Source organism: Sus scrofa, chromosome 10, assembly GCF_054392235.1.
Source record: "Sus scrofa isolate SSC_HxYL_T2T_F1_AM1 chromosome 10, Sscrofa_HxYL_maternal_Yorkshire_Landrace_v2.0, whole genome shotgun sequence".
Classification (NCBI taxonomy): Eukaryota; Metazoa; Chordata; class Mammalia; order Artiodactyla; family Suidae; genus Sus; species Sus scrofa.
Genome location: NC_139392.1, coordinates 20767752 through 20794651, shown reverse-complemented (window position 1 = coordinate 20794651; position 26900 = coordinate 20767752). Strand labels below are relative to the sequence as shown.

Here is a 26900-nt window from a genome sequence, read left to right as displayed (position 1 = left end):
CGCTCCGTGGGGTAAGGATCCGGCATTGCCATGAGCTGTGGTCACAGATGCAGCTCGGATCCTGCGTTGCTGTGGCTGTGGTCTAGGCTGGCAGCTCTGATTCCACCCCTATCCTGGGAACATCCATATTCCGCAGGTGCAGCCCTAAAAAGACAAAAAAAAAAAAAAAAGGAGGTTAGAGCATATTTGAACGTCTAGGTAATGCTGGAAGTGGGAGCAGTGGGCAGGGTGACACTGATTCCATCAAAGATGCTGTAGAGGTGGTCTGAGCACATCTTAGGCTTCTGAACAGTGGTTCTCAAAGTGTGGTCCCTGGACCAACAGTATGAGCATCACATGGGAACTTGTTAGAAATGCACATCTGAAGACTCTATCCTGGGCCTGAATCAGAAATTTTAGAAGTGGATCACAGCAGTCTGTGTTTCAATAAGACTCCCAGGTGACTCTGACGAAGACTAAAGTTTGAGAAGCACTGGATTCAGGTTTGTATGCCCACGTAGTTTGCACTCTAATTAGGTTTCACAGCCAAATGGTATTTGATGCATCTATTAAAACCATGAAGAGCCGGGAGTTCTCTTGTGGCCCAGCGGGTTAAGGATCTGGCACGATCACTGGAGTGGCTTGGGTTGTTGCTGTGGTAAGGGTTCGACCCTTGGCCTGGGAACTTCCACATGCCATGGACACAACCAACCAACCAACCAACCAACCAACCAACAAACTGTGAGGAGCCAATTTCAGTCAGACGTGGTACAGAACTTTGCGAGATACTGAGAACTAACCAGGCAATCAAAATTGACAATGGGAAGAAACATCTTGGAGGGCTTCCTGGAAGAAGTGACATCTAGCCAATCTCCAAAAAATAAGGAGTTAGCCTGATAAAGAGTGAGAGGGGATGAGGAGTATTCTGGGCACGGGGAACGGAATGTGCAAAGGCCCAGAGTAAGAGGGAGGATGGTTGGTGCCTCAGAGCCTTGCTACTGAGCACATTCAGTCATTGGGAAGCTCATTAGAAATGTATCATCAGGGGCCCCATCCCAGACCTACGGAACCAGAATCTGCATTTTTAACCAGATCCTCAGTGCTTCATAGGCACACTGAAGTTTGAGGGGTACCATGTTCTTAGGGGACCCAAATGTAATTTAAGGAGCGGCAAAGAGGGGAGTGGTCACGGATGATGCTGGAAGGTCATGTAGGGCCTTGCAAACCACGAGGATTCTAACGGAAATGGAAGGATCCGAGGTGCTTTAAGCAGGGGAAGAACACAGTCAGGTGTGAGTAGACACGTGCGGCAGCGGGGAAAGCAATCCCACTTAGAATGAGGCAGGTCCTGATCAAAAGGAACCCCGATCTAAAATGGAAGCGTCTGATACAACTAGAAAATAAAGCCTGTTGCTAGAAACTAGAAGAACTGATTATTCTGGATACGAACCAGGGACCTCCCAGGTCATTCCTACATCTGTTGTCAGACAGCAAAGGAGAAACCTCACGACAGGCCCGACATCCCGAAAAGGCAAACCTGCACTTCTCTTGGCTCCCCTAGTTCCAGCAATTATATCATGGTTCTAATTAGAAAGCGCTTATTAGTTTTTCCTACAGCCCTACGAATCCGGCTGTAAACCGGTGCCAGAAACACAGTTTATAGAGCCATAAACAGCCCCAGTAATGGCTGTTAGCTATTTGTGCAAAGCAGTAAATATTTCGGCTTGTTGTTCAACAAAAGAAAGATTGTACTTTTTTATTTTTTCTTGAAAGGGGCGTAAAGAAAGTGAATGCAATGCCCCCCACCCCCCGCCCCCAGTGCTCCAACAATTGTGGTTCCTGCTCATTGTCAATGAGACTCAAGGCACAAATATTTAGGTTGGGCAAGCAGAGGGCCCTGCAGCTGCAAAAGCCATAAAGTTCCAGTCCGCTTTAAAGTAAACACTCGTAAGCCTCCCCAGTGTACATGCTGAGTGAGTCACGGGGTGCACGGCCCCAGTCTCTGAGGCAGGGATGCGCCACCTTGGAGTCAAGCCAAGCCCCAGGAGCAATCACCTGTGTGCCACAGATGGGGTCCTCGCACAGGTACACGCCTGGGGACTGGCCGTCCTGCAGGCTGCCCGTGGCCACCTCCGACAGCAGGTCCCGGAGGTTCTCTTCCTTGCCCCACACCTCCACGGCTGAGATCCGCACGGAGAAACGGGCTCCAGTCTTTTCTTTCCGTTCATTTATCAGCTTGAAGAGCCAGGAGATGGCACAGGGGATAATGCCGAGGTTCTGCATGGAATCGTCCTTTCCAATCATGGTGTAGGATTTTCCTGGGAGAGCAAAGGAGAAGAAAGAAAAGTGGCTTGAGTGTCCGGGCATCATTCTAGAGTCTCAAGAATAGACGCCAAGGGGAGCTCCCGCTCTGGCTCGGTGGTAAAGAACCCGACTAGTACCCATGAGGAAGCGGTATATCCCTGGCCTCGCTCGGTGGGTTAAAGATCTGGTGTTGCTGTGAGCTCCGGTGGAGGTTGCAGACATGGCTCGGATCTAGCGTTGCTGTGGCTGTGGTATAGACCAGCAGCTGCAGCTCTGATTCAGCCCCTAGCCTGGGAACTTCCTATGCTGTGGGTGTGGCCTTAAAAAAAAAAAAAAAAAAGACTCATCCCCCAAAAAACTGAGATCACTGCTTTGACCAGAGATCAAGACAACCGAAGTGGCAGTAGGATGAAGTGGGCTTTTGGACCCGGCTTAGAACCAGTGCCATCATAGCCAAGCTGCGGTTGAAAGCTCTGCCCAGGGATACCATTTGGGACTCCCCCAACTACTAACTTATCAAGCCTGTGAGGTGAGACCTGGTGAGCAGATGGCCACAGGTCAGGTTTGAGAAGGCACTTCAGACCCAGGAGGGGCTGCGTGGGAGCCCCTTTCCCAGGTGCTTCAGCACAGGCAGATGGTAGGGAAGCAGGGATGCTGTTGCACTGATCTCCCCAGACCGGGGCTACTGTGGCCTGGGCTTCGCTTGGTGGCTGCTCCTCTGGTTTTCCTATTGACTCCATCCACCAACCTGAGTACTTTATGAAGATGGGGGGGCCCGCTCCACTCCCCGCAAACCCCTGGTCAGGAAATGTAATTTTCCTGCTGGCTTTCTGGGTGTGACCCTGGCCTGGACCAAGTGGGAACAACCCCACCCCTCCTTTGGTTCATCTGGGGCTCTAAGGCTTTCCTAGATGATTGGGAATCCACTTGGAATGAGCATCTCCGTGTCAGAAGCAGAAATGGTTCTGCATGATGATTCAGTTCAGCATCCGAGGGCTTTGGGCACGAGAGAGAGGGAGGGGGAGGGTGGCTGGGAATCCAGCAAGCAGCGTGACAAAGTAGAGGCCTCACGGACCCAGCTTGGCGTGGCCGAAACAGAACACGCAGCCGTCTGCCCCGTTGACCACAGACTGGATCACCTCTGCCACGGTTCCAGCACACACTTCAGCCTGGCAGACACAAGAGGAGACACAAGCTGTGAGTAGACCGTTGACAATGGAAACTTGTGCCCACCTGCCTGGGGTTCAGGGTCCCAGAGCCAGGGGGTTCCAAGATGGGCTGGAAGGGCTCAGGATCCTTCGTACCTTCTGCCTCCCTCGCCTGTCTGAGCCTTATATGCATTAAATGCACACCACCCTCTGCTAATTCCTGGCATATTTCAGCTGCTGTCTCTACAGACCAGGTTGGACTGGGAGCTCAGGGCGCTTCTGTGGACCTCATGTCCTTCCCTGGTCTGCCATTCTGGCCTCCCTGGACAAGCAGTTGAAATTTCCATTTACCCTCTGTCAACTAGATCTTCCTATCAGACACACACACACACACACACACACACACACACACAGCTTATGAAGTGGGCTAGGCTTATCGGAGGGTAAACTACAATGGGCAGTCTTCGGCCTCTTGCGGGTCTCAGCTCCAATGTGATTTTTAAATCCTTAGCCGGAGCAGGCAGACTCTTGGTGACTTTTTGTATTTCCCCATCGCCGCCCAATAATACCGCGCTCTGCACGTGATCAGAAGGTATATTTTGAGAACCAACGTGGGGATCTGGGGAATCTCTCTGGTTAGCACCCGAGGCTTTCACAGCAGCAGGAGGACAAACATCCCTCTGTTTGTGTGCTGTGTCTTCATCTCTGCCTCCGCACCGGAGTCAGATCCGGAAGCGTTCAGAGGGTGTGCAAACACGCGGCTCGGCAGGCATTGGAGGAACCAGCCTCCCAGTGGGAATCTGAGAACGGCAGCCTTGGCAGTGAATGTAGTTATTCATTCCAGCGGCTCAATGAAGCTAAGTGTTCAGAAATCAATTTTCTCTCCTGAACCGAAATTGAAAAACCACACTCCCAACAATTGCCGACTGTTCTGGTGGTCACCGCAGCAACTCTGCTGGGGGGGCCGCCGGGGCCGGGGGGTGGTGCAGGACCTGGCTGCTGTGGGGACCACAGGATCTGTCATACCCCCTGGACCTAAGCAAGGAGAGCCTGGTGCTCAACCCTTAGATGGAGGCAGTGGAATCTTGATGGAATTTGCCAGAAGCTGCGGCGTTGGGAGAATGAACTCTGCCCACTTCGGACACAGAGTGAGATGGGGCTCAGGAGGCTGAGGGCCCACCTTGAGCCAGATGTCAAAGACACTGTACTAGGTTCAAGGTCAGCGAAGAGAAAGTGGTTGTGTGTAGACCAAATGCATACACATCACAGAATCACCTGTCCGAAGCCTGAGGACACAGAGCTACAGGCGCAGCCTCATGGGGTACAGGGAGCACAGGCCTCCCCTGGCACAGTTCCTGCCCAGTGTCCACTGAGAGGAGAATGGCCAGCGACCTGTCTGTCTGGTGTTTTAGCAGCTGACAATGGCCCCTGGTGGCCCTTTGCTCTCTTTCCCCTTGGGCCTAGAGAAGCAGGGGCCTCCCTGAGCCAACTCCACAGACAGGACTGGGTGTGCAGGAAGCCAGTTACCCACAGGGGGGTCTCAGTCCTCCTGCCCACCCTTCCTGGTGATATGAGATGTCGGTGTCCCCTTCCGCCACCCCATTCGTATATTGAAACCCAATGTCCAGCATGATGGTATTTGAAGGTGGCCTTTGGGGGTGATTAAGTCATGAGGATGGAGCCCCCATGGATGGGATTTGTGCCCTTATAAAAGACGCTCCTGCTGTGGCTCAGTGGAAATGAACCCAACAAGTATCCTTGAGGACATGGGTTTGATCCCTGGCCTCACTCAGTGGGTCAAGGATCTGGTGTAGCTGTGGCTGTGGTGTAAGCTGGCAGCTGCAGCTCCGATTCGACCCCTAGCCTAGGAATGTCCATATGCTATGTTCAGCCCTAAAAAAAAAAGCAAAAAATAAATTAAAAAATTAAAAAAAAGAGAGATTTCAGAAGACCTCTTCTTCCACCACATGAGAACACAGCGAGAAGGCAGCTGTTTATCATTCAAGAAGAGACCCTTACCAGACACTAGATCTGCCAGCACCTTAATCTTGGGCTGCCAACCTCCAGGATTGTAAGAAATAAATTTCTGTTGCTTACATGCGCCCCCATCCATGCTGTCTTGTCAAGGCAGCACAAATGGACTAAGACACCTCCCCAAAGCAGGATGTAGGAGAGGTGTGCCCCAGCCGTGGGCAGTGCTGACTGCCGAGGCCACCTGAGGGTCCTAAGAATGGCTTTTGGGGCTACGAGGGGCAAAGGCTGTTCTCGTTGCTCCTTCAGGACGCTGGTGTCCTTAGAGACCAAGAGAAAGCAAAGTCCATGACTGCCTTGGGCCACGGTGGTGGCTGCTGTTTCACAGGCCAACAGCAAGGGCCTGAGAGCAGAGGCCTGCTCGGCACGCTTTCCTGCTTCAGACACTCCAGGCTGCTCCCTCTTGGGGGCTGAGGCTGGCCAAGCCAGCAGCATGATACTGCTGTAACAGTGACAACAGAATAGTAAAAATCCTTGCATTTATTGAGCACTCACTCTGTTCTGGCTCTGTTCTAAGCACCTCATGGGGATCAACTCAGTGAACTGTAACCACCTCTTGAGGCATTTTGATCTTGCCTTCATTTTACGGATGAGGACACTGAGGCCCAGAGAGGTCGAGTGACTTGCCCAAGGACACACAGCTTGTAAACAGTGGATAAAATGGCGAGATGGCAAAGATACACCACCATACTGAGCGGCTCACAGATTGGTTAATAGGGAAACTCTAGGATGCGTGTCCACTCAGGAAAAGGCCCATGAATGAGAGACTGAATTTTCGCACCTCAATTTTCATGCCTGTAATGTGAAAATATCAATACCTTCCTTTCTAATACCACAGAATTCCAGGAAGAGTCAAATGGGTTCATGGACATGAAACGTCTTGAAAACTGGAAATTTATATAGAAATGTAATTTATAATAATATTGGTAATTTTAACAAAATAAAAGCATTCCGAAGCAAAGGCAACAGTGTTACTGGGCATCGAAGCTCTGGAGCCACGTCTGAAATGTAAGCAAAGACAAGCAATAAAAATGGCTCTTTTTCTGGACTGCATCTAAAATTCACGTGTAGGCCACCCTTAATTTTAGGGTTTGCTCCGGAATTCTTACCTTCAGGAGATTTGCTTTTGAAAAGGTTTAACTGTGCTCATTAAATTCTTTGTAGGCCATTTATTAGACTCAAGGTCAGGAGTAGATTGGTAAGCCCATGAGGTGGTACAGCGCGCACACACACACACACACACACACACACACACACACACACACACACGCAGGTCATGCAAAGAAAAACTATAGAACTTGTTCCCATACTTTGTTTTTTCGTGGTAAAACTCTTTGGGGAAAGGACAGGCTCAGCTTGGTGATGAATGCAGGCTGTAATATGTGCTAAGTGTGCCTATGATGTAATACAGGTGCCTGTATGAACATCACTACTCCCTCTGCTCCGATGCCACCTGGAGGAAGCTGCACATGGCAGCCATCAGCAACCCTGTCTTCAGGTTCTGCTGTAGGCGATTAGTTACCCAATTGCGTGCTGTTTTGTATTAATCTTGGAAAGTGCTGGAAATTTCTCAGGAAGGTGCAGGTGTCTGATGCCAACATGCAGGCCAAGTAGGCCACTGTGTACCTATAACCTGGGCAACAGATGTCTACTAGAAGATCCAGTCGCACCATTTCTTTGCAGATGAATTGCACCAGATGGTATAGGTGAATCTTCTAGAAGACATCTGTTCTTCCTGGGATTTGTTCCAAGAGCTTTGGTTTAGGAATCTTGGCACCCTGGACCCCCAAGAAGCCTCCAAATTATACCCACAAGAGATGAACAAAAATGGCCACAACTCTCCACCCCTCCCGGGGTGCCTGCCCTTTGCAACGTGACTTTGCGGCCCATCCAATCAGGAGGTAGAGCCGCTTACCTACCCCTCGCATGTGGGCCAATCAAATTCAGCAGAAGGATGTTGTGTCTATTCTGAGCCTAGATCTCAAGAGGCCGGCTAGCTTGGATCCTGTCACTGCCCTGAGAGCAAGCCCAAGGCAGCCTGCTAGCTGATCAGAAACAACATGGAAGACAGACCAGGTGACCTTGCCAAGGCCATTGTGGGCCAGCCTAAAGCCGGCCAAACATGTGGTAACATCCAGCCAAGATCCATAGAGCCATGCAACCCAGACCTCATCACTGACACATGGGTGAAGCAAGTAGGAAGCAGAGGAATGCTCAGCTGACCCAGAGACCATGAGCAATACTTACTGTTTTAATCCACTAGACTTAGGGTGGTTGGTAATGCAGCAATAACTAACACAGTAGCTATCCCAAGCCTTTCTTCTTCCTCTCACTGCACTGACCCAGGCCACAGGACTGCATGTCAGCCTCAGTTTACCTGCCTAGCACACCAGTTCCTCCCTAGGACTTTCCCTCTATGGAGCCCTAGAACCCTGCGTAATTCTAACCCAGTTCCTTGAAACATCTTTTCTCTTCTTATATGCTCACATCCAGAAACCCAGGCAAGAGTGGGGTCCTAATGGACCAGCTGCTGGCACCTTGATGCAGCCATTCCTGAAATTCCCAATTCTGCCTGTTCTTTTTCTGCTTCTGTCTGCCATCCACCTGCTATCCCTTCTCTCCAAGAGTATGTTCTGCTAGAATCCTGGCACAAAGATCCTGCCCAAGGAATGACACCAGCAATTCAAAAGGATCAGACTATTCAGTGGAACTCAAACTGGCTTCCAAAAGTTGCTGTGTAGAGGGTAGAAATGACCCATAGGAATGTTCTAGAAGACGCCCTCCCAACTCATGCATCCTAGGGAAGAGTTAAAGCTTCTTGAAATTACTCAATATTGCCTGAGCCTGAGGAGGGGTTCTACCCACCTGAGAAGCATCTTGGGGAAAAACCGCATCAAAGGCAAACATCTTAGGAGGAACTTGGTTCCCTCGCTTTGGGAAGGCATTAAGCCCCCCACATGTCAGGGGGTCGTACAAGGTGATTTGCTTCTTCCGTGGGTCCACCTTTAAGAAAGAGCTGGATTCTGAAGTATCGCGAGCCAGCGGGGAACAGATGCGAAGCATGACTTTCACCTGTCGGGAGACAAAGGCAGGAAACGCCAGGCATCAAAATAACTGGCTACTTGAGGCGGGAGCCCTTTCCCACACTCTGGAGACACAAGTCTACGGTGTGGCATGGAACCGTCTCACGACAAATCATGATGAGATGCCCAGTGAGTCAGCAGCAGACATCCTCAGTGGGTCGTGAGAAGACTGATTTGTTTATCAGTAGCAGGTAGACTATTTTGATATGTCTGTGACTTTATTACAGAAATAGCACCTTGAGTTCTTTAGCGTCCTATTAATATAAATAGAAAATTAATGGTACCCAGGTGGCCCAATTACTGAGATGAAACGGTCATCTGGCCTGCCGAGTGCTGGAGGCTGGTGAAGTTCCCCGGAAGCTCACAGATCAATAAAGCACGGACATAAAAGTTAGCCCCGCAATTTACTCCTCGCCTCTCGCGCATCGGGACTCTCAGAGACAAAAACCCACAGTTATGGGTGGCATCACCAGAGCCCTATGAAATGGCCTGTTTTTAATGGTCAGCATTTGAAAGGTGTTTCCAGGGCCAAGAGTGATACGATTTGTTGGAAACATGTTTTTGGGGATCCCGTTGAGTGAGTGCAGAGAAGAAACTGTCATTTCAGGAATGAAAGGGCATCTCTGTGGGAAACAGGAGGCAGTGCCCTTTGAACCCGCCTCCTCAGTAGCTGAACATGGGCGTTTTTGGTGCTCAGCCCAGCCCACCGCCGAGCAGGATGCTCGTGGGAATGTGCTGCTCGCCCCGGAGTTCTGAGAAGCCACACACACAGCTCCAGAGGCTCAGGTCCAGGGGCAGCGGCCAGCATTTGCTCCCGTACCAGCTCTTTGTGACTGTCTTGCTGGTCGAGTCCAAGTGCATGGAACACCTGCTTTATAAGGCAGGTACGGAGCGTGGGACTCGGGGTTGCAAGGACACTCAATACACAGAGCAGCGCGGGGCAGACAGACCCAGAGACAGGACATTTTTGTAATGTAATATAATGTGGCAAATTCTTTTTGTCTTTTTAGGGCCACACCCGAGGCATGTGTTCCCAGGCTAGGGGTCACATGGAGCTGTAGCCGCTGGCCTATGCCACAGCCACAGCAGCACAGGATCCTTGTCACATCCTTGACCTCTGCTACAGCTCACGGCAATGCCAGATCCTTAACCCACTGAGCGAGGCCAGGGACCGAACCTACATCCTCATGGATACTAGTCAGGTTCTTAATCCTCTGAGCCACAACAGGAACTCCTAATGTGGCAAATTCTGATGCTATGTATAGAGTTGTTTTTCAGCTCCTCTTTGTGTCCCACCCTCTTCATCTAATCAATGTTCAGGCCTGTGAAATCTCCGTTGTGCCATTTTGGAGAGAGGGACTGTACATTTTTACGTAAAAGCTGTCAAGCAGGCAGAAATGCTCAGAGAATACTCAACGCTATGCGTTTGGAGTGAGGGTATCCTCCTGCCCACCCCGGCCTTGGCTGCTGAGGGATGGGAACTCATCTGCAGCGGGCAAAGCTGCCTCGGGAGGAAACCCCAGGGCACTGGGCTCAGCGGATGCCCTGCGCTGTGTCCAAGCTGGGCTCGCTCGCCTCACTTAAGAAAAGTTCTCCGTTGGGAGTTCTCGTGTCACATCGGAAATGAACCCAACTCGTATCCATGAGGACTTGGGTTCGATTCCTGGCCTTGCTCAGCAGGTTAAGGATCTGGTGGTGCCATGAGCTGTGGTGTAGGTCGAAGATGTGGCTTGGATCCCAAGTTGCTATGGCTGTGGTGTAGGCTGGCAGCTGTAGCTCCAAATTTAGGTTTTTTTGTGTTTTTTTTTGTCTTTTTGCTATTTCTTTGGGCCGCTCCCGCGGCATATGGAGGTTCCCAGGCTAGGGGTCGAATCGGAGCTGTAGCCACTGGCCTACGCCAGAGCCACAGCAACGCGGGGTCTGAGCCGTGTCTGCAACCTACACCACAGCTCACAGCAATGCCGGATCGGTAACCCACTGAGCAAGGGCAGGGACCGAACCCACAACCTCATGGTTCCTAGTCGGATTCGTTAACCACTGCGCCACGATGGACACTCCCTGGAATCTTAATGTAGTTCTAAGCCCTCAGACTGGCTGCAGATCCCAGCCCCTGGTCGGACCACAGAGAGATACGGCTCTTTAAAAACCCATTGAATTCTGGGCCGAGGGAAACGCCACACTCCATTCTTTGGAATTCATTTAAATAAATGGATTTTTTTTTTCCCCTTAAGGGAAGGAAATTGGGTTTTTCTGCTTCCTCTCTTTGCATCATTATTCCTTGAGTCTGGCACTACATGTCCTGATAATCCACTGTAATTAAAGTGCTTAGGTGGGAGTTCCCACTGTGGCTCAGTGGTAATGAACCTGAATAGTATCCATGAGGATGTGGGTTTGATCCCTGGCCTTGCTCCGTGGGTTAAGGATCCAGCGTTGCCTTGAGCTGTGGTGTAGGCTGCAGAATGGCCTCAGATCTGGCGTGGCTGTGGCTGTGGTGTAGGCTGGTAGCTGCAGCTCCAATGCAACCCCTAGCCTGGGAACTTCCACATGCTGCAGGTGCAGCTCCTGTGGGTGCAGCTCTAAAAAGACAAAGAAAAAAAAAAGTGTTTAGAAGATGGTGCTCACCATCTAGAAAGTCCCCCAGACTCCTGGCCGGGACTTGGTGTCCTTGTTGCACACACTGGTAGGCTCTTGGCAACATCTCCCTCGAACCTCCCTCTTGGTGCTGCCATGGGTGGCATCAAGGGGACCCCCTCACAGCCTTCATCCCAGCTCTCAGGGTCAAGGGGACCGTCCTTGTTTCCGTCCCAGCTGCAGAACCAGGAGAATGGGATCAGGAAATCTCCAGAGGGGGGGGAAGGCAGGCCGGACTCCCCAAGATTCGCCTCCCGAAGTGCTCCCGGGTTGAGACCCCACTTTGCTCGGCTTATCTAAATACTCAGCGAGCTACTGCTCCGGCCGGCACTGGCTTCCTGTCCTGCTCATTCATCAGCTCAGCGCCTCCTACAGGATGGCCTGGTGGGACTGAGGGGACCACGGGTTTGTGAGACTCTCAGAGCCTTGCTCCTGAACAGGCAGATGCTCCATCCACGGGAAGGCAGTGCTTGATGGCCACACAGCCTTACGGGGAGCCCCACGGGGCAGCCCCCCAGCGCTCACCACTCCATCCACACGGGTGACCTGGCCCCTCTGCCTGTCCCTGGGCTCTTCACCGCCTCTCTCCCCACCCAGAGGCTGTCCCACTGCAGGCTCTCTGCAGACTATAAGGTGCAGGGGGCTGGGGGCAAATTAGAGCATCGGAAGGTCCGTCACCAATCAGAGACGACAGATGATGGTGAGATGGTGGGACCCAGAGGACGCAGGAATCCAACTCAGGCGTGGCCTTCGTTCAAGCTCCTTTGTCGAGCTTCCCAACGAAGGCCCTGGGGAGACACACGTGAAACAGTGACTGGTCCCCGGCCCGCATCTTGGCCGCCGCTAATGCCGGTAAGGGTGAATAGTACTTTTTTTTTCCCCTTCAAGATTAGACGCTGCAGAGTAAATTACGAACCACCAACTTTCAACCGGTTTACGTTCCATGTGTTGACTGTTTACACGGTTGTCTAAGTTCACAGAGGTTTTTTTATTTTTTGCTTTTGCTTTTCTGGGCCACAGCTGCGGCATAGGGAAGTTCCCAGGCTAGGGGTCGAATCGGAGCTCTAGCCACCAGCCTACACCACAGACACAGCCACGCCAGATTCGAGCCATGTCTGCAACCTACACCACAGCTCACGGCAGCGCCAGATCCTTAACCCACGACGTGAGGCCAGGGATGGAACCCACATCTTCATGGATCCTAATTGGGTTCACTACCACTGAGCCACGATAGGAACTCCGTAACTTCACAGTTTTAAGAATCAGCTCAGTAGCAGTCGGTCAAGGTGAAGTCAGACCAACCCAACCACAAGCACCACACAGCATCATTTCTGCCTTGACCCGGGGCTGGGAGGGGGCTACCCCTATTCTGAAGTTTCTAAGACACACCTGGAAATGGTCCTACAAGGACGTCAGAGGCACATATGGTGGGGCAACAGAGCAGGTGAAACTGTCAGAAGGGATTCTAGAACCAGAGTCGTCGTCTCCCGAGACAGAAGAGCCGAACTGCAGAGCCAGGGAGCACGGACAGCTCCAGTCCAGGACCCTGTGTCCCACCCCCCCACCCCCACCCCCGCCGCCACCCCAACCCCTATGATGAATGTAAGCCGTGGACATAGCCACCATCCTGTCCCTCATTGGCAACCTTCTCTGCCTCAGACAAGAGACAGGCAGGCGACACAGAGTTGACGTCCCACCCCTGCCTTGGGACAGCTGACAGTGCCTCGGCGCCCCCAGGGCAGAGCAGGAAGCCCTCCCTGGTATCCCCATGCTTGGGTGGGATTCGGCTCTTGAGGGAAACACACGAAAGATCACAAAAGGGCCCCTTGTATCTACAGTACATCTCTCGTCTTATAGGTTCTGAGTGTGCCTGGCACAGACTGCAGTGACCTAGGGGCCCTGAGATGGGTTCTTTTTTTTTTTTTTTTAGGGCTGCACCCATGGCATATGAGGTTCCAAGGCTACGGGTCCAATCGGAGCTACAGCTGCCAGCCACAGCCATACCAGATCTGAGCCGTGTCTGTGACCTACGCTACAGCTCAAGGCAACGCCGGATCCTGAACCCACGGAGCGAGGCCTGGGATCCAACCTGCATCCTCATGGTTCCCAGTCGGATTCGTTAACCACTGAACTACGATGAGAACTCCCCAGAGATGAGTTCTCATCCAAACATCACCACCCCTGAGCGGCTGTTCCTCTAAAGAGGGGGCCTCGGTTAATTCACCCCTCAAGGGGGCCCTGGTGTGCCACCTTCCTTGAAGGACAGGTGTGGAGAGACTAAGAAATAGACTGCGAAGCTGCATACGAATGTAAAATATTCCCCATGGGAAGGAAGGAAGGAAAGATGGAAGGAAGGGAGGGAGGGGAGAAGGAAAAAAACAAAGAAAAGGGATGGAGGGAGGGACAGAGAGAGAGAAAGAAAGAAAAGCCTTCGCATCACATATTATGAAATAGACTTTTCTACGTCACACGGATGACATCAGAAGCCTTTCTCCTAAGCAAAAATTATTTCATGAACGTACACCATCCAGCTCACGGCAACGCTGGATCCTTAACCCACTGAGGGAGGCCAGAGAACCAACCCGCGTCCTCATGGATCCTAGTCCAGTGCATTCTCACTGAGCCACACGGGAACTCCCTCCCATCACCTTACTTGGAACGGAGGGAGAATGTTCCTGAAGTGGCTAAAGTCCCATAAGTAGACCACAGGAGCACGTGGTGGATCACATCGGATCAAGACAGGCAAGAAAGAAAGAAAATCAGGGAAATCCCTCATTGAGACTTAGATGCTCAGATCAGGTCTGACCTGGATTACTCCCCTTCACGGAGGCCGTGAGCAGAGCATGTAGTCTTCGTGCAGGTGTGGAAGCGAGCACCTGACCTGGTACCTGTAGGTCGCAGACGTGGCTCGGATCCGGCGTGGCTGTGGCTGTGGTGTAGGCTGGCAGCTGCAGTTCCGATTGAACCCCTAGCCTGGGAACTTCCATATGCTGTGGGTGCGGGTCTAAAAAGAAAAATAATAAAAAGGTGATTGGAGAGATAGGACTCTTGAATAGCATGTCCTTCTCAGAGTTCTCGCTTTTCTCACCTACCAAGACATTCAGTAACCTTCCCTATTCTTCCATGGTCAGGACTTTCTGACAAATCTACCGTAAAAGATTCCGATGAGGTGCCAGTTTCCAAAACACACTGCAAGGCACTCAGGGTGTGATTTTCCAGCCATTCTTTAAAGAGGACTTTCCTCCTCATAATACGCTATAAGAGTCTCTTGCTAACCCAGCACGGGCATGCTGAAACCCACAAATATGCCTTTCCTTTCCCCTTTTGATTAACCAACTGTGCTTGCTGAACCTGCTGAGAGAGAGAGGACAAGACGTTTTGTCAAGAAGCAAGTTACTAGTGGGTTGCATAACAGGAGAAAGTTTAAGCACGTTTCTGGTAAAAGTTCTAGAAATAATCTGAAAGGACTTTTTCTAAAGGAAGATCTTGAGGATTTCACATGCCTGAAAGCATCCGAAAGTTTTTCAGGGGACCCTAGAATCATCTGCCAAATAGTAATATTCTCGGAGATCTCAGATAACTCCAACCCTAGGTCGTACGGCCAGAACCAAGCAGGTGGTACGCCCCACATTCGCAGAGAGAGCTTTTAAAATTATCTTACAGGGAGTTCCTGTCATGGCCCAGTGGTAACGAACCCGACTAGTATCCGTGAGGATGCGGGTTCGATCCCTGGCCTCGCTGGGTGGGTAAAGATCCGGCATTGCCATGAGCTGTGGTATATAGGTCGCAGACGGACCCCATGCTGCTGTGGCTGTGGTGTAGGCTGACAGCTACAGCTCCGATTTAACCCCTAGCCTGGGAACCTCCATATGCCACAGGTGCGGCCCTAAAAAGACAATATATATTCACCCTACAGAGTCATTATTCCATCAAAGCCTAGTTCCGGCTATAGAATCACAGAGTCACACGGAAGGGACTCCAGAGATTCTAGGCATAGTTTTTTTGTTTTGTTTTGTTTTGTTTTCAAGGGATCAAGGACCCTTAGCCTTCAAAGGGCTTCCTTACCCCCATTTTTTTATTTTATTTTTTAATTATTTTGCTTTTTAGGGCCAAACCCATGGCATATGGAAGTTCCCGGGCTAGGGGTCAAATCAGAGCTGCAGCTGCTGGCCTACACCACAGCCACAGCAACGCCAGATCTGAGCCCCGGTTATTAAGACTAGGACGACTTTGGCTTGCTAACCTGACACTTGAGTCAGTGTCTTCTGTTCCTCTCTGATGGGTTTTCTTGGGCACCAGGAATTTCAATATCCCCACGAGAATCTTTGTGGCCAGGACGTTGAACTCCGGAGCCGTCTTTGCTAACGTTTAGGGTAAACTGAACTTTTATCAAAGCCTGATGTACTCAGTGGATCGGGACCCCGAACTCTGCATTCTTGTGTCTGCCTCACACTATGAGAAGAGAGACGAGGGAGGAAGAGAAAGGAAGCCATCACGCCCATCAACTGGGTCCCCTGGACCACCTGGTAGGTCTTAGAGACCTGCCTTCTTATTCAATGTAAAAGATGAAGAAAGTTCAGTAGCAGTAGCACCAGCCACAATGACTCCAATGCTTTTGCCATCAGTTCCTCCAAAAGACCTCCCCAGCCAGGAGAGCATCTGTTCAATTTCACGAAATACACGGGACCTGCGCACACGCTGCACCAAGCCCAGGCCAGGGCTGAGGAAGAGGGGGAGGGACAAAGGCAGGACTGGATCTACGAGAAAAGGGAGAAGGCAGCATTTCCACTTCAGATCATTTTCGAGGTTTTGGCTTCGAATTAAAGCAACTTTAGGAGTTCCCGTCGTGGCTCAGCTGTAACAAACCCGACTAGGATCCAGGAGGAAGCAGGTTTGATCCCTGGCCTCACTCAGTGGGTTATGGATCTGGCGTTGCCATGAGCTGTGGTGTAGGTCGCAGACACAGCTCGGATGCCCCGTGGCTGTGGCTGTGGCTGTAGCTGGCAGCTGCCACTCTGATTTAACCCCTAGCCTGGGAACCTCCAGGTGTGGCAGAATCGGAGTTTAGGGAGGAAAGAATCAAATAAATGTGAGATTTGCCTAATTGTAGTCTTCTCCACTGTGCTTATGGTAAGAACTGAAAAAACAAAAAAACCCCATGAATTAAGGTATGTACCCATATTCCAACAATGCTAATCTCCTTGCCTGGAAAGCTGGGGCTGGGGAGAGGGGCTGGGGCTGGGGGTGGGTGTTCTCCCTGTGGCTGGGGGGCTTCAGCAACCTTTAATGAAAGGCACTTGATCAATAGGGTATACTCCTGCATCTGAGGGTTTAAAAGCCTTTCTAGCATGCTGCGTCTGAAGGAAATGTCAGAAGCATTTATCACGCGCTGGGCTGGATGGTCTGCAGCCACACAACGCCAGACGAGGAAAGCTAACTTCGCTGCGTGCCCCAGTTATCCTCGCCAGGCCCTTCTGTGTCGTGTGGAATCAGCTTTGCTCAAAGATCAGAAGGCACCGGGGGCTCGATCACGGCTCTGTTACTGAGAGGGGGTGTCCCCACCATGGAACGCTATTGCTGGGCTCCAGCTCACGTGGGGCTGGTTTATCTTGCCAACCTAGTGAACCCACACACTCCCCTCGTTGCATTTCCAGACAGCCTGAGCTGCTGCCCTGTCATGAGGCCATGATGCAGAGCTCAGCTTGTTTGGACTCAGAAAACTCAGGCTCTAAGAAATGAGTCGAAGGGACACAGATCAGACAAGCAGTGGCCAGTGGCTCTTCCAGAGTCCTGGCCACATCCCAAACTAGTCTAGTGGGTAGACATCCAGGTCAGGAATCTGGAGCCCTCCATCCATTCATTGCTTCAGCATCCATGGAGCCGAGTGCCATGCCAGGCTCTGGGGTTCTAGAGAGCCCAAAAGCCACTTGTTGAGTTCCTGTGGTGGCCCAGTGGGTTTTGAACCCCATCAGTATCCATGAGGATGCAGGTTTGATCCTCAGCCTTGTTTAGTGGGTTAAGGATCCAGCATTACCGTGAGCTGTGGTGTAGGTCGCAGACATGGCTCGGATCTGGCGTGGCTGTGGCTGCGGTGTAGGCAGTCAACTGCAGCTCTGATTCGACCCCTAGCCTGGGAACCTCCACATGCCACAGGTGTGGCCCTAAAAAAGCAAAGCAAAGCAAAACAAAACAAAACCCAGAAACCCACTTCTTGCATCAGATGAGACAGAAAAGGGTAACAGACATACCAAGGAGCTCTGAACCGGGGTACCATGAGAACCCAGACTGAAGGGACATTTCCACCAGGGGACAAGGACCAGGAAGGGTTTCCTGAAGATAATGATCTGTGAGACTTGGAAGAGGAGCAGGGTCATCAAGACACCTCCAGCCGGGGCGTGGGCACACGGGCGGGTTTGCAGGCAAAGGCTGCTGGGTGCACGGGAACCCTCGAGTAGCCTCAGGGACTTGAGTCACGTTTCTCAGCTTCTCTGTGCCTCAGTCTCCTCATCTGTAAAGTGGAGACGGTAATAGTGCCTATGCCTCATGGAAGCTGTTATGGGGATGATACGAGATGGTGCACGTGAAACTCTCCACAAAGAGCCTGGTTCAGGGTAAGGGCTCAGTGCGTATTGTTTATTATTATTATTATTAAAGTATACTTGATCTTTTTTTTTTCTATTTTAGGGCCGCACCCTATTTTAGGGTGGCATATGGAGGTTCCCAGGCTAGGGGTTGAATCCGAGCTACAGCTGCCAGCCTACACCACAGCCACAGCCATGCCAGATCCAAGCTGCATCTATGACCTACACCACAGCTCGTGGCAACGCCAGATCCTTAATCCACTGAGTGAGGCCAGGGATCGAACCTGCATCGTCATGGATGCTAATGGGGTTCCTTGCCACTGAGCCACAATGGGCACTGCTGGGAGTACTGACTTATGCTTTCACGGCAGTGTTGGCCTGGGTGGGCAGGATGGAAAAGAGGTAAGAGATCCGGCTGGAAAAATAGGTGGATTTCAGATGAGACTTCTTTTCCAAACTAAAAAGTCTGTACTTGATCAGACCACAGGGAGCCACTGAAGGACCGGGGAGGAAAGCAACTGGGATGTTCCCGTCGCTCTGCAAGACAGCGGTTCCAGGGTCCTGATTTCTCCATCCCTAAGCCAGGGCTAACAACACCGCCAACTTTCTTCCAATTTGGACTCTTACCAAGTTAAGGAAGAGAACGCACACTTGAATGGCACAGCATTTTCAGAGGCGCTGACCACTCATTCACTGAGTCTACTGCTGGCTTGTGCAGAGGACAATTGTGTCGTTAGGCTGCTGTGCGTGTGTGAACTTGGTGCTAGAAGCAGCCACGTGACCTGACAAGGAGACTAATGAACCAGTCAACCAACAAATAAATATCCATTCAAATGCCAGCGAGCCAGGCACGCTCTTCACCTAGGAAAGCAAAGTTGCCAAAACATTTGCATTCAAGAAAAGCGCCCGGACAGATGGGCTTCAGAACTCTCAAGGAGAGAACGCTCGTTGTACAGTAGTTGAACATAAATCCAGGACGTAGACTGCTCTGTGGCAACCGCAGAACAGACCGTGTAGTAGTTAGGAAGCTGCCTGATGGAGAAACATCTCTTTTCTCCCTCGTGGAGGAAAATCCGCAGCTTTGGCACCTGCAGCCACCGGATCCCGGATTAGCTCATCCATCGGATGCTGCTTTGTCCTGCACCTTATTCATGCTCCCAGTTAGTGACTGGGTTTCTATCACATAAGAGACATGGCACAAATCCTTTCCTTCCTTCCTTCCTTGCCACCCCCAAGGCATATGGAAGTACCCAGGCTCGGGGCTGAATCAGAACTACGGCTGCCCGCCTACAGCACAGCCACAGCCACAGCCACACCCGATCCAAGCTGCATCTGCGACTGACACCAGAGCTTGAGGCAATGCTGGATCCTTAATGCACTGGGTGAGGCCAGGGATTGAACCCACATCCTCATGGATACTAGTCAGGTTCGTTACCACTAAGCCATGACGGGAACGCCTATATTCCTTTTCTTAAAAATTGCAGTATAGCTGATTTGCAACATTGTGTTAGTTTCAGATGTACAGCAAAGCGATTCAGGTATACATGTGTATATATCGCTTTTTTTCCCCAGATTCTTTTCCCTTATAGGTTATTAAAAAATATTGTGTATAGTTCTCTGTGCTATTTTATATATAGTACTGTGTATATATTAATCCCAAACTCCTAATTTATCCGTCACTCTCTTTCCCCCTTTTGGTAACCAGAAGTGGTTTTCCATGTCTGTGGGTCTGTTTCTGTTTTGCATATAAGTTTGTTTGTATCATTTTGTTTTGAGAGTCACACAGAAGTGATATCATATGACACGTCTTTGTCTGGCTTCGTATGATGATCTCTAGGTTCATCTATGTTGCCGCAAATGCGTAGAAAATCCTAAAGATGCTAACGGATTCTTTACTTTGTAAACGTTTAGGAGGCAAACTGGCTGCTTTATGGGCTCCCTAGTCACATTTTTGTTTAAGTAACCACATTCCCGGGAACTGGTTTCATAGAAGCATAGGGAGTTACTGCTGTGGTGTATTGGAAACGAATCCGACTAGAAACCGTGAGGTTTCAGGTTCAATCCCTGGCCTCGCTCATTGGGTTAAGGATCTGGTGTTGCTGTGAGCTGTGGTGTAGGCCGGCAGCAACAGCTCCAGTTCAACCCCTAGCCTAGGAACCTCCATATGCCGCAGGTGCGGCCCTAAAAAGACAAAAAAAGACAAACAAACATAAGGGCTAATCTTAGAAAGGATTAACAGGTGAAAGAACTTGGAAAAGTAACTCAAATCTTGTGTTTATACTTACTCGTTCTGTAATTGTTCTTCCTCTAGAGCTTTTATTACTGTCACGGAAGCATAAACCTCCCACAACAAAATCCACACCAACTCACCCTAGAAGCTCTTTTATTTCTGTCTTCCCTCGAATAAACAATTATTCAGGATCTTATTAATGTTATCCTTATTAGGAAATCAACATCAGAGGAAGTGAGCGGTGGTTCCAAGGACCTTTTTCCACGTGGAGAACACAGTCCTGGCTCTGCAGTACGTGTATGAGTCTACAGACATGAGTGGGAGTGTATTTGAAGATAACATTTAACACTTTTGTTGAACAATCTCTGGAATCAACAGGCGTGGCTGGTTGGGTAGAATGGTCAATATTTATTTCACATGGAAAACAGTTGTTGAAATCAGAAGACTGGGATAATTTCACCAGGAAAGGAGCCTCTCTGCTTCTGGGTCAAGTTCATCCAGAACGATGGCTGAATGTGATGGAAGGGTTTCAGAATAAACCAGGCACTGGAACCATGTAACCGTCACCTCGTGGCACAGGGCAAATGCAAATGTGGCTTCTTTGGGTAAGTGAAAACTGACATCCTTCCAGCCAGTTTGTCCAGCTTTGACACACTAAACACGAGGAGGGTGATGTAACCCAGATCCAACGTGGACCCCACCGAGGTACCAGAAGATCTTATTCTGACACTCTGCACCTGTAACACAGTCCAGATGGCATAGGGCCCTTGGGTGACATTAGTGAAAGCTCCAGTGAACTCTACTCAGAAGGAACTGATTTAATAAACTCTCATCATGCATGATAAAAACCATGCATCTGTAAGAGTGGAGCAGATGAGACCATGGCAAATTTCCCCCCGAAGGTTGAGTTTAGGGGAGAGGTGTCTGGGTGGGGACATGATGGTGGCAGCCGAGAGAGAGACTTGCAGCCAGGGCCTGAGGCTCAGATCTGGCAGTTCCATGCGGCAGTTAGGCTCCAGGCAAAAAGACCAAATCAAACCAACCAAACAATACTCCTCATTTTCAAATTGCTAAGACAATGAGTGCCTTGAACGGGAGCTTACATCTTATTTATCTTCACATCCCCAATACAGTGGCCTTTCACCCAGCTGGAGCTCAATTCTACAGACCAGTATGTTTTTGGTGTTGTTTTTAAGGCCTCACCTGAGGCATATGGAAGTTTCCAGGCTAGGGGTCCAATCAGAGCTACAGCTGCTGGCCTATACCACAGCCACAGCCACGCCAGATCTGAGTTGTGTCTGTGACCTATACCACAGCTCACGGAAACGCTGGATCCTTAACCCACTGAGCGAGGCCAGGGATTGAACCCACAACCTCGTGGTTCCTAGTTGGGTGCACTACCACTGAACCATGATGGGAACTCCAGAGACCAGTGTGGTTTTAACCTGAGAGTTAGACAGGAGAGATGGAAGTTTCTGGAAATCGGATCTTTCCTGAGCAGCTTCTGGAAGCAGGTTCCAAGGGACATGAATGAAGGTAGGAAGGAGGAGGAAGACTGTTCTATAAATAACAACGACAGATTAGATCAGGGGTTGGAACTGTTTTTAAAGGAAGCTGCTCATGTTCTAAACTCTTGTATTTCCAGGAGGTGTGTAGGAGGTGGTAGCCATGCTGACGGGTGAGGTAGGTGGTGTGTCTGAATTTACAAAATATGTGGAATTAAGTGTGTTTTGATTGCTGGCTTCTCTCTCTGGGGGACCATGGGGGGATGTCAGGCTTCTTTTAGAGGTGGCGGTGGTGGGAAAAGCTGTTGAGCCTCATGCTCAGTGTCCGCACTTGCATATAGTTTCCTTTTTATTTTTTTTTTGGCTTTTTACCTTTTCTAGGGCCGCTCCCGTGGCATATGGAGGTTCCCAGGCTAGGGGTCTAATCAGAGCTGTAGCCACCGACCTACACCAGAGCCACAGCAACTCGGGATCCGAGCTGCATCTGCAACCTACACCACAGCTCACGGCAACGCCGGATCCTCAACCCACTGAGCAAGGCCAGGGATCGAACCTGCACCCTCATGGTTCCTAGTTGGATTCATTAACCACTGCACCATGACGGGAACTCCAATATAGTTTCCATTTAACAAGCATCTCTTGAGGACTTACCCCTGCCTTCCTCTTTGCCACCCCTCCCCCCTCGCCAACCTATAAGGTAGGACTTTGGATTGTCCTAGACGAAATACGTTCAAAGGAGCAAAATGGCTTCCCTGAGGTCTCCAGAAAGTAAGTCACACAAACAGGATTCAACCCCAGCTCTGGCTGGGGGTTGTGTACATGTGTCTCTCGACCACAATTGCCTAGCTGGGCAGACCAGGTGAGAGGACTCATACAAACCCTTTAGATCAAGCCCAACCTAGAGCATGTAAATTGTACACCAAACAGACCTCACACTGAGTGTATTTATGGTTGCTCTGGCGGGTTTTATGGACCTCCCTAAAGTCATTTTTCTCCTTGTGCTGCTGTGGTTCGGCATGCCGCAACATATTTCAGCACTTAAAAAAAAAGTACAAGCTATGATTAAGTATATTAAGGGACTTTTAAAACTTAGATTAATGGCCTGATAAGTTGTAAAACAGCTCAAAATTGTGTAAATTTGTATTTAGGGATTTTTCTAAAATTGTAAGTTATTGGCTTGATAGATTGTAATAAGTCCTTTGAAACTGTTCTGCTCTATTACTCAAATCTTTGTTGCATAATTTATTGACAGGTTGAGGAATACAACGCCCCCCCTTCGGTGGGAGTGTGGTAAATTCTCAGCTGTGCAGTCCTCCACTAAGATGATCTGCTGATCACTCTGCAGACACGTTGGGCAGGGCTAGGGATGGTACCACGGCCATGCACAGTTGAATGCCCTTCTTCCTTCCGATAGATCTGACTTCCAAAGGCCATAAAGGACTTTGCTCAAGTCTCAGTGGTTGCCTGGATATAACAGGTACATCCAGTGCTAGTAAAATGGCTAAGTTATTCCACATGGCTCCCTTGGCAAGTAACTGCCACGTCACGCTTCCTGTAGGTACAGGAGAAATACCCACGACCCAAAGATTAAAGTGCGATGTAGGCAAGATCAATGGTTAGACGTGGTGAACCAGGTATATCAGAGTCCATGCCTCATGCCTCCCCATTAGTAGCTTTCCTGGGAGCAAGGCATTAATCAGCCAGTGGTTGTGGACTCATAGGAACTGAGAAATCCCTAGGACTGAAACCCTAGTCAGCCATCTGAGTTTAGGTCAAGGAAAGGATATGGAGGGTTTGCAGAAGAAAACTGACTCCAGTCTTCAACACACACACACACACACACACACACACACACACTCTCTCTCTCTCTCTCTCTCTCTCTCCCTCTCTTTCTCTCTCTCTCTCCTATGTACCTATCTATCTTTATCATTATAATGCTCAATAATGTTATTTGCAATAAAACTCAATGACTTCTGACCAAAAGCGAAGTCTCATCAACAGCTCTGGATTTGAACTTGGGGAAAAACTAGTGGTAGAGAGCCTCAAGAACACCCTTCCAGTTTGCATCATCAACTCTTTCTTTTTCTGCTTTTTTGGGCTGCCCCTGAGGCATATGGACGTTCCCAAGTTAGGGGTCAAATTGGAGCTACAACCGTCAGCCTACATCACAGCCACAGCAACGCGGGGTTCAATCCTTGTCTGCGACCTACACCACAGCTCACAGCAATGCCAGATCCTTAACCTACTGAGTGAGGCCAGGGACTGAACCCACATCCTCATGGATACTAGTTGGGCTCATAACCCACTGAGCCACAATGGGAACTCCAGCATCAGCTCTTATACGTCTCTTGGGTATTGACAATGTATTTGAAGAAATAATTTGCTAAATGGGGCTCAAGAGGGTCAGAAGAGTTGACATCCAAAGGGCGTGCAGTGTGGAAGCCACATTTTAGCATCCTGGCAGGTGAGTGGACCAAGCTGTGGCTGTGCGGTTGTGTCCCACGGACCCAGAATGTGGCTGCTGAGAAAGATGGTCTACACTGAGGAAAAGGAGTACAGAGAGCTCTGAGGCAAACCCCCGTCCTAGGTCTGTGTCTAATGGCAGAACAAACCTCATGCTGTTAGCAGCAAAAGAGAGGATCTGAAACAGCCTCTCGTTTTTCCAGCCATGATTACAGCATCGGCAGAAGGAGGGGTGAGGGCAACAAATAGGCTGGAAAATGACTAGGGAGGCGGGGGTGGGAGGGGTAGCCCACAACCATCCAAGGACACACAGGAGTGGCAGGAGCAAAAGTCTTTTGGTCTCAGGGAGTGAGGAAGGCTATTTTCAACGAATTATTCTGACCCATGCTGGGCCAATTTTCCTCTGTGCCCTCCAGAGGTACATTCTACTCTTCTCCATCCTGCGCTATGCCGGGGGGAGGGCCCATCGGACCCCATCAACAGACGCTCAGGGTCCAGAGGGAGGAAGGTAAGTCAGGAGGCCTCTCCACCCGTCCTCTCCTCTGGCTCAGAAAGCTGCTCCCTCCCTTCGTTTCTTCGGAGCCAGGGGGATAGGCACTCTGCTATTACTGGCCCTGGGTAGGCCATGGCACTAGGCTTTCTAGCTTTCTTCACCTTACCCTACTTTTGAAAACAATCCCTCTCTTCCACTGTTCTCAAAATAACCAATTTGAGGAGTTCCCAGATGGTTCAGAGGGTTAAGGGTCCAGCATTGTCACTACTGTGGCATGGGTTCAATTCCTGGCCCAGGAACATCCACATGCCCCACTTCTGTTCCCCCCTCCCCAAATTTGAGGAGTTCACCTTGCGGCTCAGTGGGTGAAGAACCCAACATAGGGTCCATGAGGATATGGGATCGATCCCTGACCTCGCTCAGTGGGTCAAGGATCTGGCGTTGCCGTGAGCTGTGGTGTAGGTCACGGATGCAGCTCAGCATCCACGTTGCTGTGGTGTACACCGGCAGCTGCAGCTCTGATTCAACCCCTAGGCTGGGAACTTCCATCTGCCACAGGTACGGCCCTAAAAAGCAAAACAAACAAACAAACAAAACAAAACAATTTGAGTGTGACACTGTTTTCCTATCAGGATCCTGTGGGTACACCTGCTTGCTCAGGGAATGTCTTGTTCTCATGCACTTCCCTCGGTTTGCAGGTGGTGGCTGCTCTTTGGAGAAGGGGATGCCAGGGAAGACTCTAGTTCTGACATCCGTTGGCAAAGAGAAGACTATAAATGGTGGAGTTAGGAAGAGGCCACTAAAGATGAAATGCTGGGTGCGCACATTGGGGTTTTGCTGTAAATGACATTCTTGCCCAAGAGTCTGAGTTCTCCCCCGACTGGTGCAGTGGCTGTGCTTGGGGCATCACTGTAATGACAGCTGGTACAGCTCCTGTCTCCCTCTCCCAGCTGGACAAGCATGGCGGCAAGAGGGAGCTCCCTACCCCTCAACCACGCAGCCTGCTCCCTGGCCAGGAAAGATGCAACTCTTTCTCAAAGAGGAAAACCTTCAGAAACTTGGATCAGCATTAGTGAAAGCTGAGGCTCTTTTTTCCTTGATTTGCCGCTATTTTCCCCCTAGGAAACTTCACAGTAGAAATATACACGCATTGTCCTTTGTGCAGTTTCCAGAATGTTCTTTCCTTCCTTGGAAAACGGAGCGTTGGGGTCCACATGCCAATGGCAATGAAACAGAGCTCCCAGAATCAGTCTAGTTTGTTTTTCTCCTTGGATTCTGACCAGGTGGCTGAGAAGGGAAAAACTCCGAAACACAGAGAATACCCTACTGTTCATGCGATGACTCAAAAAAAGAACTGGGAAACGTTCGGAAAGGACTTTTCTCCAAAGCAATGATTTATGAAAATAAAACCACCTTTGCTGGGAGCATAACCCGAATCTGTTTCCTCTCAGTTCGTTAAGGCTGCTTTTACAGCCTATTGAACTGCCCCCAAAGTAATTCCAGGCAGAAGTTCTACTTCTATTTTGGCATTTCTAGCATCATTTAAACAGAAGACTCAGAGGGTTGAATGAAATGTTTGCTTTGCGGGTAGGCATGGCCACCCAATGAAGCCCGGTGTTTAGAGCAAAGCCATCTTGGACCAGCCCCAAGGAAGCCTGGGAGCCTCGGACAGGGCTCCATACGGGAAAGTTAGACTGTGAGACTCCGGAGCCCCGACAGGGATTTTTTTTTTACGTTTATACAGTGGAAACCCAGCTTCGTACCAGGCCCCGGAATCACACCCAGCAGGCAAACGTCTGCTCTCTCACCTGTGCAACCCCTGGTCCTGACCTCTGTCCGCCTCCGTCAAAAAGCGGCTCCCCTGGGGCACGCATTAGCTGCCACACTCCTCATATTTAGTGTCCTACATGTCGCCGAAGCCTGTGGCCAGGACAGGGAAGGGACGCAGATTTAAAGGAAAAGAACGGAGCCCTGATGTGTGTTCTGGCTCAGGGAGAAACGCCAAAGACACTGTGTTGAGTCAGAACTTGCACAAGAGGATAGAGATGAGGGTCAGGCTGCATCCCCCTGGCTGAGGATGGAGCCTCTGCCATGCGGCTGGGCCCAGGGCCTGGGTGTGTGGATGAAACACTCTTCAGCCTCTTGGATTTTCTCCCCTAAATCTGTTCTCTCTGGACACACGTCTTAGGATTTTCCAAGACATCCTAGAGGAGGTGAGTCAGTGAGTCACTGGCTCAGGTCCTATGAGCAGAAGAAAGATGGGATAGAGGGCGGACAATTGCTCAGGGGTCTGCAAAGCTCTGCCTTGCTCTTGGTTCCTTCCCCCTCCACCCCCCGCCCCCTTCTCTCCCTCGAGAGCAGTGGAAGCTCTCTTGACTATTGCTTTCAGCTCTGTGCAGGCTCAGGACTTAATTCTGCTGCCCAGCCTGGAGAGGGCGGATCTGGGAGTCAG

The 26900-nt window shown here is 50.4% G+C and overlaps 1 protein-coding gene across 3 annotated transcripts in view; it reads right to left on the bottom strand.

Moving 5' to 3' along the window:
* The window catches only part of KIF26B (kinesin family member 26B), a 510304-nt gene that overhangs the window by 81922 nt on the left and 401482 nt on the right, over positions 1–26900 (bottom strand). For all 3 annotated transcript variants that reach the window (XR_014817492.1, XM_021064467.2, XM_021064468.2), the window contains 3 exons: positions 8328–8534; positions 3359–3452; positions 2035–2297 (listed from right to left, as the gene is read on the bottom strand). Coding sequence is in view for 2 of the 3 variants with exons in the window: in XM_021064467.2 (XP_020920126.2) it covers positions 2035–2297; positions 3359–3452; positions 8328–8534 (564 nt within the window). In the remaining variant the exon portion in view is untranslated. The remainder of the gene's footprint in view (positions 1–2034; positions 2298–3358; positions 3453–8327; positions 8535–26900) is intronic.